A 12,882-nucleotide genomic window follows, 5' to 3' on the forward strand; every position below is an offset into this window, starting at 1 on the left:
AAGATGGCATAATGGTGATGCAAAAACTTTCGTGCCTGAAGGACCAAAGGTCCCAGGTTCAATCTCCATCATCGCCATAAACCAGAGCTGAGCAGTGCTCTAATAAAAAACAAAAAACATAATTTCAAAGTCTAAGAAATAACTAGTGACTAAAATGAAAGCTACAAGTGAATAATAAAAACAGAACTGGACACTGTAAGTTTTTTCAAAGGCCAGGTTAGCATTTTATTGTTCTATTCCTGTCACTAAAATTCATATGGGGTGAAAAGATAATGGAACATAATCAAAAGAACATATAAACACAATTCAAGAACATTTAACCATGTAAACAGAAACATCTTTATATATAAATTATCCTTAACAATCTGAATTCATTGTAAAAACAATTGTTAAAATTCATGTTAAATGCTAGTGCAAGCAGTGGTATACAAAAGTGCAAATAAGGTTAGGCTTAAAAACTTATCACTGACTTGCCACTTCAGCATACTCTGCATTCAGCCAAATACTGAAGGCTTCGCCATGGAAAGCATTTTGATCATTTCTAAAGTAACGCAACTACGTTCACCCTGAGTGCTCTCATTTCAGTATGGCAGCTGGTTTGAGTTCAGGTAGGAGCAGCACAAGGGAAATAGAAATCCATGCAAAGTTAGCCATTCATGTGAATGGCTTCTTTATACTCGATAATAAAAATAATCATGAAGACAAGTCAAAAATCTATAGATCTGTCACTCTTTTTTTACCCCCAAAACTTCCAAAGCTACAATCAGATCTAATCCACCCATTTCAAATGCATGCTGAAGAGTCATCCATTCTGGTGTAGCTTTGCCAAAAATATTTGTGTGAAGTCACACAAAAGCCTTTCCCACTTCTACCCTAAAATCTATTTCGGGTGGGGAAAACCCCTGCAAAGTTTGCTTTGGATAAGTTTGACTTTGCTTCCTTTGGATTATATTTAAAAGTGTGTCAAAATCCTAGACAATCAGTGGTTGTAAGTATAATGTTCTAAATTATGAGGCCCAAATGAGTCACTAGAAACTGCATCTTCAATAGGCTATAGATTTCTTTCATATTTGGATGTGAGCTAGAGGATAACTGCAGGATTCAGGAGTGGTAACAATTTTAACAAAACCACAATCGTGTTACACAGGTACAATCCCATACTCCCAAGAACTTGCTCTTTTTTTTTTCTCTTTCTGTTGTTAAAAGAGCACTGATACACATTTCAAAAAAAGATGGACAATGATGGAAATGACCAGAGCCATCATTGAGAATGTTTTAGTTCTTAATAGAAGATGTGATTTCTGAATGATTATAGCAAAAACAAAACAAAAAAAGATGTCTAGAAAATCTATAATTCCCTATTAGTTTAAATTAAAGAAACATTGTCAATCTATTTTTTATGCTGAAGAGATTTTTTTTGAAGCTTCAAAAACTTGTTAGTGTTTCAAATGATCCAAACAATATACTCTAACTAAAACTAACACAATTATTTTTAAAGACTTCTCTTTATACTAGCTATTCTCAGTTACTCTGGTTAAACTTTATTAAGCAATAAATATTTCAAACTTAGGTCATGTAAGAGACTAACAAGACAGAAATGCCAGTTAGTTGCATACTAAATTCAGTTACAGAAAACAAGCTTTTTTCCTGAAACTCTCAAATCATGTAAACTAGTCAACTGATCTTGTCAGAGTGCTGGGTTTTGAATGCAGTTGATCAGTCATTTTACAGAAGGCAGCAAACACTACTAACACAGACATTACCTTATAATGATTTACAAATAGTTTGTGTGTGTTGGAAAGCAGTAGAGAAGAGTGAGCCAGTTGAAAACTGAGAAAAAGAAACAATGTTTTGCTTAGATGCTGTAAACCATTATAAATGTTTTATGATACCGGCACACAAAACTAAAATTTAGATCTATGCAGACAATTATCTGAATTCATTTATCTTTGGAACTCAGAAATATCAAGTGAACTAAGCCAAGGGGAAAGAATATTTTAAGTATACTTTAGGAAATGACTAAGCCACAATTTTTTTGTTGCTGTTGCTACTGTTGTGCTGAGGATAAAACTCAAGAAGACCTTACATGTTTTCTACCATTGAGCTAAATCCCCTGCCTTATGCCACATTTGAAAAGAAAAATGCTACATAAGCATTCTAAAAACTTCAGAGATTAAAAAAAAAAAATTCTGGTGGTCCAGGATGCGGCACAGTGGATATAGCATTTGACTCTCAAGTGTGAGGTCGAGTTCAAGCCCCGGCAGCACAAGTACCAGAGTGATATCTGTTTCTTTCTCTCTCTCCTCCTATCTTTCTCATCAATCAATAAATAAAATCTTTTAAAAAAATTCTGTAATCTATTCATCAGTAATCCAAAAATTACAATTAGCAGCAATGCTGAAATAGGTATGGGGCTAAGAATTCTTTAAAAAAATATGTAATAGTGGGCTTATACCAGAGCACTGCTCAATTCTGGCAGGGGCTGAACCTAGGACTTAAAAGCCTCAGGCATGAGTCTCTTTGCATAACCATTATGCTATCAGCCCCTGCCCAAATTTGAGATTTTTAAAATATCTTTGAACATCTGATTCATATGGATCTTAATCTCTTGTATGTAACAGTAAACAAGTACATTTCACACTTTACAGCAGGAGGAACAAAATTAAGGTCTATCTCTAATATTAACACTTGTGAAACAGTCCATAGGTGTACATACTCACACAGGCACATACAGAGTATTCCCCCACTTGCTTCTGTTTCTGGCCACACTGTTTTACTCAGAGGGGTCTGATAACTTGGGACATGCACTCTGAGGGACTCTCAGAATTGGATAGCAGCCCAGTGACGGGAGAATTCCGCAGGCCGTCTCCCCAGAGCTGGGAAGGAAGCTAGTTAATACAACCTGCAGATTAATTTCTAGAGGTTCTTAACAGAAGAATCTTAGATCAGTGGGAAAATACGCACAGCTTAACTGTGGTTCACAAAGTATCTCTGCTACTCTGATTCCACTGTCAGAATTAGAATGAAGACTCTGGAGAGGCTTTTTGTACTGGAAAAGATTCTTTCTCTCTAGAAAAAACAGCTCATTTTTTTCTTTACACCAATTCATGACACAAATAGCACCACAATAAATACTCTAGGAAATACTTGAAAGTTATGTCCTGTAGATACTGAAGATAGATGCCATAATTGAGAGGCAATTATTTTTAATAAGGTTAATTCTATTTATCAGTACTTTACTATTATTATTAAATTTATTTATTTATTTTTTTACAGAGTACTGCTCAGCTTTGGCTTATGGTGGTGAGGGAGGCTGAGGGTTAAACCTGGAACCTTAGAGCCTCTGGCATGAGAATGTTTTTGTATAACCATTATGCTAGCTCCTCCACCCTAGAACAAAATACTGTAAATATACCTAACAGAATAAACCAAACAGAATGAAATGTCATTTTTTACTTTCCCATGATGCCACTATTTCTAAGCAGAGAAGGGGCTCTTTAAGTTTCATTTGGAATGTGGGCTGGGTGGTAGTACATCCACTTAAGCGCACACAGTACTAAGCACAAGGACTTGTGAAAGGATCCAGGTTTGAGGCCTCGGCCCCCCACCTGCAGGGGGAACAGTTCACAAGCAGCAAAGTAGGTCTGCAGATTTCTATCTTTCTCTTCCCTTCTCTATCTTCCCCTCTCCTCTCAATTTCTCTCTGTTCTATCCAATTAAAAAAAAAAAAAAACTGCCTGAGCCACTGATTCATAGTGCCAGCACGAGCTCCAGTGGTAACCCTGGAGGCAAAAAAAAAAAAAAGTTTCATTTAGAAGGAAAGTGAAAATGAAACAGAATAGCCACATTGCAAATTCAAAATGTAAAAAAAAAGACCATGTTGATTTAGCTAATTGATAATTCCTCCCAATCATATTCTTCAATCCTTATATGTAACATGTGCACTCAACCAGATGTGCTACCACCTGGCCCCTCTATCCTTATCCATCTTGTATATTGCATTATTGGTAATGAAAAGGACTATAAGACATCTCACTTGGAAAATAGCTAAAGAAAACACTAATCTTCATAATAAAATTATTGATGAAATCAAAACAATCTGTTCTCAATTGAATTGGAAGGGTGTAATATAAAAGCTTAAATTTATAACCAAGAGAGAATCCTTATTCTTGAAAGTCTTTAAATAGTTGGCACATATCTTTCATCTTAATTTACTAATTATGAGAATCTCAGCTTTATGGGAGACAACTCAATTTCTTAGGAAAATGTAAAACTTAAAAAAAGCTAAAATTTTATTAGTGTATCAGTGAAGTTTGTAGATACTACCACACAACAAGAACTGTATCTAAAAACAAAAGCCTTTTTTTTCTGTATAAAGAACTGGGGGTGGGGGGGGACTAGCTGGGAGTTAAGAAAAGAGAAAATAAATACAGGCATTCATTTTCTTTATACCAAGAAGTAAAATATGGCAAAGAATGCAAAAGTGTTAGAGTCAGAGCAAAATCACACATATCTCAGTGACAACTGAAGAATGGGCTTTCTTTTTCCTCAAATAAGCAAGCCTCCACAAATAAACTGCATAAAATCCAACTTGCCCTGGGGAGTACCAATAAGTATAGGGACTGGGGAGTACCTCTAAATGGAGTTACAATGATACCTGCTCTCTACTTTTAGTGAAGAGGCACAGATTACCAAACCAGGCACCAAGAAGTTTTGAGACCTTCAAAATTAGACAACTGGAATGGAGCTATAGGATCTATCAAACAAAAATTAATCTTGTGTTCTACTATAAGCTGTGCTATTCTTAATAAGGCTGATCCCACAGGAACTAAAATATGGAACCCATCAGCTCTGATAAAGACAGTGCTACTAATAAAAATACATGATTCAAAGATAAACCAAACACAATTGTCTCCTGGTAAATACAAATGCCTCTTGGGACTTAAGCATTACTCTAAATATTCTGAAATAATCTCCTTTCCCAACAACCCCTCTTTTGTGTAATATTAATTACTCATAACCTCAGAGAATACCAACTAGGTAAGACACATTAAAATAAAACATTTGCCCAATATGAATGCCAAACATTTAGAGTTTGTTTTATTGCATGACGTTTGCATAAGAAAAAATATTTTTGGAAATTGTAAGGCATCATGCAATCACCAATAAGCTAATTATTAACTATATTAAGTGAGCATATAATCTAAAATTTAAAAACTAGTTCCAAAAAGTACATAAAAAATTTAACATGATGAGTTTTTATATTTGTAGCTTCATGTTGTTAAAAAGTGCTTCAGATGTACTTCTGGAAATTCGCTCTTTAAAAATGGCGCTGGGGGTAATGTCAGATTACAAACTGTAAAAACAAATTATCTTTATGGAATTAGAAAGCTAACAATGTCACACTCAAATTCCTTTGAATCAGTTTTCAATTGTCCCACAAATTAAGTTGGTATGATATTAATAATCTAAAAATCATCCATTTTCTAGCCAATAAGAGTCTATTCAAGTTATGCATGTTGAGTGATCAAATCTCTGAGCAGGTCTCCATGGCAGGACCTGGAACTTGATATGGGTTGGTGTTAGTCAATGTACTGTGCCATCCAGCGGAAGCCTTCTCCATAACCTTGTCTTTTAAGCACACTACACATGAAAACTTCTAAGGGTCTCGCATTCAGTTCTTTCATAGACACACTGCCCTAGAAGAGAAGACAGATGTTATGTTAGATAACACTTTTGTGAAATGAAAGCTCTATCCCTGCTAGAACTGCAACTTAGAACAAAGGATGACAGTGATGACGCCACAAATGTTTGGAAATTCAAGTCCTCTAAATATATAGGATGCCTTCTCTTTTTCTTTAGATAGATGGCTACTTAATGGGAAAGAGGTAAGCTTGTAAGGTATACAAGAGTAAAATGGGAACTGGAGAGCTAGCTCACCAGGTAGGGTTACATGGCTTGCCAAGTACATGGTCTAGGCTTATACCCTGGCACCAAATGGGAGTAACACAGCAACAGGTCTGAGGTGTTCTCGCTCTCTTTCTCAGCCTCTCTGTATCTGAATGGGAAAAAATGTGAGTCCAGGTACAGTGAAATGGTATATGTATGAGATCCTGGATCCATGAGAGAGGAACAATGGGAAAGAGGAGAGAGAGGGAAGGAGGGAAGGAAAACTAAAGATGGGGGGGTAAGAGAAATAAAAGAAAAATATATATGACTTAGAAAACTGTTTTAAGTTGACTAAATTAGCTCTGCTAATATTAAAGAGCATTCGGAACTAGTTTATGACTAAATAAGGCAATTTCTACAAGAAAACAGAAGACAAACCAAAGTCTACACTGTATATGAGTCAACTTCCAAAGGCTACAGTATTTTTCTACTCTAAGAGTATGTGTAAATCAAAGAGTTTTGTTTGATAAACTCAGGTTCTCCCAAATTTTTCTGAGATTTTTCAATATTAAAGTACCATGACCAAGAAAATTTTATTAAGAATGAAAGCAAAATAATAGATAATAATACTAGTATTATTATATTATTTTAATGAAATAGATACAGAGAGAAAGAGACCCAGAGCATTGCTCTGACTTGTGGTGCCGGTGATTAAGCCTGGAACCACAGAGCTTCAGGCATGGAAGTCTTGTGCAGAACCATTATGTTGTCTTCCCATCCCAGGATAATCTTTTTTTTAATCAGAGTAGCACCTGGCTCTGGATATTGGCGGTCAGGGATTGAACCTGGGACCTCTCACCAGGAAGTCCCATGCAATATCACTGTGCTACGTCCAAAAGAATATATCTTAAAATTTATTATACAGTGTATGTTTAGAAAACCCCCTAAAACATTTTTAAATGGTTTATTTATTTATTTATTTATTTAGAGAGAAATACAGGAAAGACAGGGAAACCAGAACACTTCTCAGGTTATTATGGTGGTACTGGAAATTGATCCTGGGACCTCAGAGTCTTAGGCATGAAAGTCTTTTTGCATAACTATTAAGCTATTCCCCACACACACACCCCAAAGTTATTTTTTTCCCAAAAAAAATTCTTAAACTCAAATTTACATCTTATTTTTATTTATTTATTATTTATTCCTTTTTGTTGCCCTTGTTGTTTCATTGTTGTAGTTATTATTGATGTTGTTGTTGGATAGGACAGAGAGAAATGGAGAGAGGAGGGGAAGACAGAGAGGGGGAGAGAAAGACAGACACCTGCAGACCTGCTTCACCACCTGTGAAGCGACTCCCCTGCAGGTGGGGAGCAGGGGGCTTGAACCGGGATCCTTAGGCCAGTCCTTGTGCTTTGCGCCACCTGCGCTTAACCCACTGCGCTACAGCCCAACTCCCTACATCTTATTTTTATCTCTAATAAATGTGGTACCTAAATACCTACTTGAAAGCCAAAACCACTCACTGGTATGTTTAAACATTTAAAATGTATTATTTGATAATTAATGCTAAAAATGTATGATAAAGCTTTGAAAGCTTTTACTTAGTTTCTTCTAAGTATGAGTTTTCACAAATTGTAGAAGGAAACCAAATGAAGACATTAACATTTTTTTTAAAGACTGAAATGTATAAATGACAGTTTCTCTTTAAGGAAAAATATGACAGTGGGCTTGGGTAGTTGTACAATAGTAACTTTAAAAGATATTTGTAGGAGTGGGAAAATAGCATAATGGTTATGCAAAATGCCCTCATGCCTGAGGCTCCAAAGTCCTAGGTTTAGTCCAGAACTGAGTAATGCCTTGGTCTCTCTCTGTATCCTTCTCTATGTATCTCTCTCATTAAAATAAAAATAAAATGTTTTAAAAAATTTAATAGTATTAAATGAAATATACTTATCAATTTATTTATTAATTATTATTATTATTATTTTTACCTTTCCTGTTGTCTGACCAAATAAACCAAATATCTCTCGTAACCCCTCTTCACTGATGGCTTCAGGTCTGTCAATCTTATTCCCAAGAATCAGTATAGGCACGTTAGCAATGGTTTCATCTGTCATTAGTGACTGAAAACAAAACAAAGATAAGATGTTGATATGAATCCACCTAGCAGTCTTATTTTAAGATATGCAATGGGTTTGTGAACTTTTTCCTCTGTCATGTGTGGACAGTTTGTCTACTTTCTTTGGTAATTTTTACATTTAAGGTGAGCTTAATGAAATTATACATTCAATTCTTCTCCTTAAGGCTCCTTCTGAAAATGTTTAATCTGTGAATTAGTGAGGTGTAGTGACTAGAGCCAACACCTTGTAGGTAGGCAGGCCTGGTTTCATTTCTGATTCTGCTGCTTCTAAGTTGACATATCTTAGACAAACTTCACTGAAGCTCAGAGAATATTTAGAATAGTAGCAACTACCCAACAGAGTTAATCTGAGATATAAGTGGTATAATATGCACAGTGCATGACACACAGTAGGAGCCTGGGAATTTTCTGGCTTTGTTCCATGACCACAGAACCTACCTGGACTTTTCTACATGAAGTACTTGCCTGTCTGCTCTGAACAGAGGCAGCGGCCAGGTCAACCTTAAGTCAGATCATAAACCTGCTTTCTCTGTAGTCCCTGATCTAACACTGGTCTTGCTTACTGCCCCCATAGTCCCTTTACAAAAGTGTAACCTGGGGGAAGTAAAGGGAGGTGGCTATGACAGACAGCTACTACTGGTAGTAATGACAAAGTTGGCTTATTTGACCATTTCCAGGTTCTGAATAATTTCTGAAGAAACTGGCATCCTAGGATCAGCACACTCAAGAGCTAGTCACTCCAAGAATGCAGCACGTAAGAAGTATTCATTGCCAACGCCCATGTTCATCAGGGAAGCAATTACAGACACCAGACCTTCCACCTTCTGCACCCCATAATGATGCTGGGTCCATACTCCCAGAAGGATAAATAGGAAAGTTTTCAAGGGAGGGGATATGACATGGAATCCTGGTGATGGGAACTGTGTGGAATTATACCCCTCTTATCCTATGGTCTTGCCAATATTTCCACTTTATATAAATTTTTTTAAATAAATAAAAAAAGTATTCATATAAGGGTATGCTTTGGTGAGAAAACTACTCACACCCTTAAGAAGGAAGTCTGTATTAGTACTTCATAGCTTTCCTAACTTCACACTCTCCATCTGTATTCCAAGTAATCACTGGCCTCTACAAATAGTCAGAATTTGTATCAAGAACACAGGAAACCTGCATTCAGATACTTAGATCTTCAACCTATTTTATTAGTCTTACCAGTTTGGTTCAACTATGTTTAATTTTAATTATTTAACTTACATCAAGTTCTTCTTTAGATTCTAATAGCCTTTCATGGTCTGCACAATCCACCAGAAATACAATGCCATTGATAGCTGGAAGGTAGTTTTTCCACACTCTTCGAGCTAAAACAAACCAGCCAACCAGGAGTTAAATTTTATTTGCTTGTCATATCTAGAAGATGGTTTGATGAGAGAGTCCAACAAGATATCAAATATAGTTATTATTAACATGCACAGTCAACAAGGTGCACTGCCACCCGGCCCCTAGTTATTATTTAGCTGTTGCTTTATATATTTTTTATTTTTAAAATTATCTTTATGTATTTATTGGATAGAGACAGCCAGAAATGGAGAGGGAAGAGGGAGGTAGAGAGGGAGAGTAATAGAGAAACACCTGCAGCACTGCTTCACCACTTGCAAAGCTTTCCCCCTGCAAGTGGAACTGGGACTTATATCTTTATACTCAAGTTAAACTTCTATCAGATGTTGCCAAAATATTATTATTTCTTTGTTGGAGGATTAATGGTTTGCACTCAACAGTAAAATACAATAGTTTGTACATGCATAGCATTTCTCAGTTTTCCACATAACAATTCAACCCCCATTAGGTCCTCCTCTGCCATCATGTTCTAGGACCTGAACCCCCACCTCAGTGTCTTTTACTTTGGTGCAGTACACCAACTCCAGCCCAAGTTCTGCTTTGTGTTTGCCTTTGTTCTTAATTTTCAATTTCTATCTAGGAGCGAGATCATCCCATATTCATCCTTCTCTTTCTGACTTATCTCACTTAACATGATTCCTTCAAGCTTTATCCAAGAGGAGGGGAAGAAGGTGAGTTCACCATTTTAAATAGCTGAGTAGTATTCCACTGTGTATATAGACCACAACTTTCTCAGCTACTCATCTGTTGTTGGACACCTGGGTTGCTTCCAGGTTTTGGCTATTACAGATTGTGCTGCTATGAACATAGGTGTACACAGATCTTTTTGAATGGCTGTGCTTGGTTCCTTAGGATATATCCCCAGGAGAGGAATTGCAGAGTCATAGGGTAGCTCTACTTCTAGCCTTCTGAGAGTTCTCCAGACTATTCTCCACAGGGGTTGACCAACTGACATTCCCACCAGCAGTGCAAGAGGGTTCCTTTGTCCCCACAACCTCTCCAGCATTTGTTGCTACTACTATTTCTTTTTTTTTCATTTATTTATTTTTATTGGGGAATTAATGTTTTACATTCAGCAGTAAGTACAATAGTTTGTACATGCATAACATTCCCCAGTTTCCCATATAACAATACAACCCCCGCTACTACTATTTCTGATGTATGACATTCTCACAGGAGTGAAGAGGTCATTGTTGCCTTTATCCAAAATCTTTACTGAAGGTAAAAAAAGAAACTTCAGGAGTTTCCTTGACTGTGGCAAGGTAAATACTTTACCCTGCCCCAATTTTACCATACTATAGGGAGAATTAATATTTGCGATCAGTAGAATAATGATGCATATTAAGTTCACTGAAATCACTTTAAAAAATACTCAATATTCTAGGTTAAGTGCAGGTGGCACAAAGCACAAGGACCAACGTAAGGACCCCAGTTTGAGCCCCCAGCTCCCCACCTGCAGGGGAGTCGCTTCACAGGAGGTGAAGCAGGTCTGCAGGTGTCTATCTTTCTCTCCCCCTCTCTGTCTTCACCTCTCTCCATTTCTCTCTGTCCTATTCAACAACAACGACATCAATAACAACAACAATAATAACTACAACAATAAAACAACAAGGGCAACAAAGGGAATAAATAAATAAATATTTAAAAAAACAAGGGCAACAAAATGAAATAAATAAATATTAAAAATTTTAAAAAATAAAAATTAATTAATTAATTAAATAAACATAGTGGTCCAAGAGGTGGCACAGTGGATAAAGCACTGGTCTCTCAAGCATGAGGTCCTGAGTTCAGTCTCTGGCAGTAGATGTACCAGAGTGATGTCTGGTTCTTTCTCTCTCTCCTATCCCTCTCATTAATATATAAATAAAATATTAAAAAATAAAAATAAATAAAAATACTTAGTATTCATTTTTCGACACTTATACTTTACCAGTTTTTTAGTAGTTAAAAGCATGGAATCAGTGAGAAAAAGGAATTAGTGTCAGGTATAGACTTGTTAAATTACAATAACGAACTGGAGAAATAACTTAGTTGGTAAAGCACTCAGCACCAGAGTGTGCTCTGGCTTTTTCTCTCTGTCTCATGAGAAACACTTTCTTTATCAAAGTGTAATCAATAAAATATATCTTTTTTAAAAAGGGTAAAATAACACATATTAACTAATGTCTGTGAAAACACTGAGGTAACTTTTATGGCATTTTTTTTTTTAAGGTTTGATTTATTTGCTTTGTTTTCATTTTGTTTTCTTTTTATCCAAAGCACTGCTCAGCTCTGGCTTATGGTAGTACTGGGAACTGAAGCTAACAGTTCAGAGTTTCAGGCATAAAAGTCATTTGCATGACCATTATGCTGTCTCTCCAGCCCTTATTTTTATTTATTAATGAGAAAAGGAGAAAAAAGAGAAAGAGCAAGAGAAAGAACCAGAGCATTATTCTAGTACATGCAATGCCAGAGATCGAGCTTTGGACCTCATGTTTCCAAGTCCACTGGTTCAAGGTTTTTTTGTTTTTTTTTTTTTCCTCCAGGGTTATTGCTGGGGCTTGGTGCCTGTAGTATGAATCCACTGCCCCTGGAGGCCATTTTTCCCATGTTTTGTTGCCTTTGTTGTTGTTGTTGGATAGGACAGAAAGAAATGGAGAAAGGAAGGGAAGACAGAGAGGGAGAAAGGAAGACAGACACCTGCAGATCTGCTTCACCACCTGTGAAGCGACCCCCCTGCTGGTGGAGATCCCAGGACTCAAACTGGGATCCTTAGATGGTCTGGGCGCTTTGCGTCATGTGTGCTTAACCCACTGCATGGTACTGCCCAGCCCCCTGGTTCAAGTTTTATGACTTTTTTCCCCCAACCCAGGTGGCCTCTGGAGTTGTGCCAGAAGTATAAATCAACCGCCTTGGTTTTTTTTTTTTTAAATTGGATAAGACAGTAATTGAGAAGGATGGGGAGACAGAGAGAGGGAAAGACAGATAGATACCTGCAGATCTGCTTTACCACTCATGAAGGATTTGAACTCAGGTCCTCATGCTTGGTAATATGTGTGATTAACTGGGTGCGCCACTGCCCAGCCCCCATGAACTATCTTAAAAACAATATAGAGGGGGCTGGGCACATCTGGTAGAGCACACATTATAATGTGCAAGGACCCTGGTTTAAGCCTCTGGTCCCTGTGTGCAGGGGAGAAGGGGAAAAGCCTCATGAACAGTAAAGCACTACTGCAGCTGTCTCCTCTCTCTTTAAGATTTTGTGTATTTATTAATGAGAAAGGAGGAGAGAGAGAGAGAATCAATCAGGTATCACTCTGGTATATGTGCTGCCAGGGATCGAACGTAGGACCTAGGGCTTGAGAGTCCAATGTGTTATCCACTACACCACCTCCCAAACTACTCTCTTTTTTTAAATAGAAAGTTTTTTTTTTTAATGAATTTACTTACTGTTGCATAGAGACAGAGAGAAACTGAGA

At 36.9% G+C, this 12,882-nt stretch overlaps 1 protein-coding gene across 2 annotated transcripts in view; it reads right to left on the reverse strand.

The window, feature by feature from the left end:
* Nucleotides 1-201: 201 nt before the first annotated feature.
* The window catches only part of SAR1B (secretion associated Ras related GTPase 1B), a 41,251-nt gene continuing 28,570 nt past the window's right edge, over nt 202-12,882 (reverse strand). For both annotated transcript variants that reach the window (XM_007519903.3, XM_060178246.1), the window contains 3 exons: nt 9,284-9,387; nt 7,881-8,012; nt 202-5,699 (listed from right to left, as the gene is read on the reverse strand). In XM_007519903.3, coding sequence (XP_007519965.1) covers nt 5,583-5,699; nt 7,881-8,012; nt 9,284-9,387 — 353 coding nt within the window. In that variant the 3' untranslated portion in view covers nt 202-5,582. The remainder of the gene's footprint in view (nt 5,700-7,880; nt 8,013-9,283; nt 9,388-12,882) is intronic.

Source organism: Erinaceus europaeus, chromosome 2, assembly GCF_950295315.1.
Source record: "Erinaceus europaeus chromosome 2, mEriEur2.1, whole genome shotgun sequence".
Classification (NCBI taxonomy): domain Eukaryota; kingdom Metazoa; phylum Chordata; class Mammalia; order Eulipotyphla; family Erinaceidae; genus Erinaceus; species Erinaceus europaeus.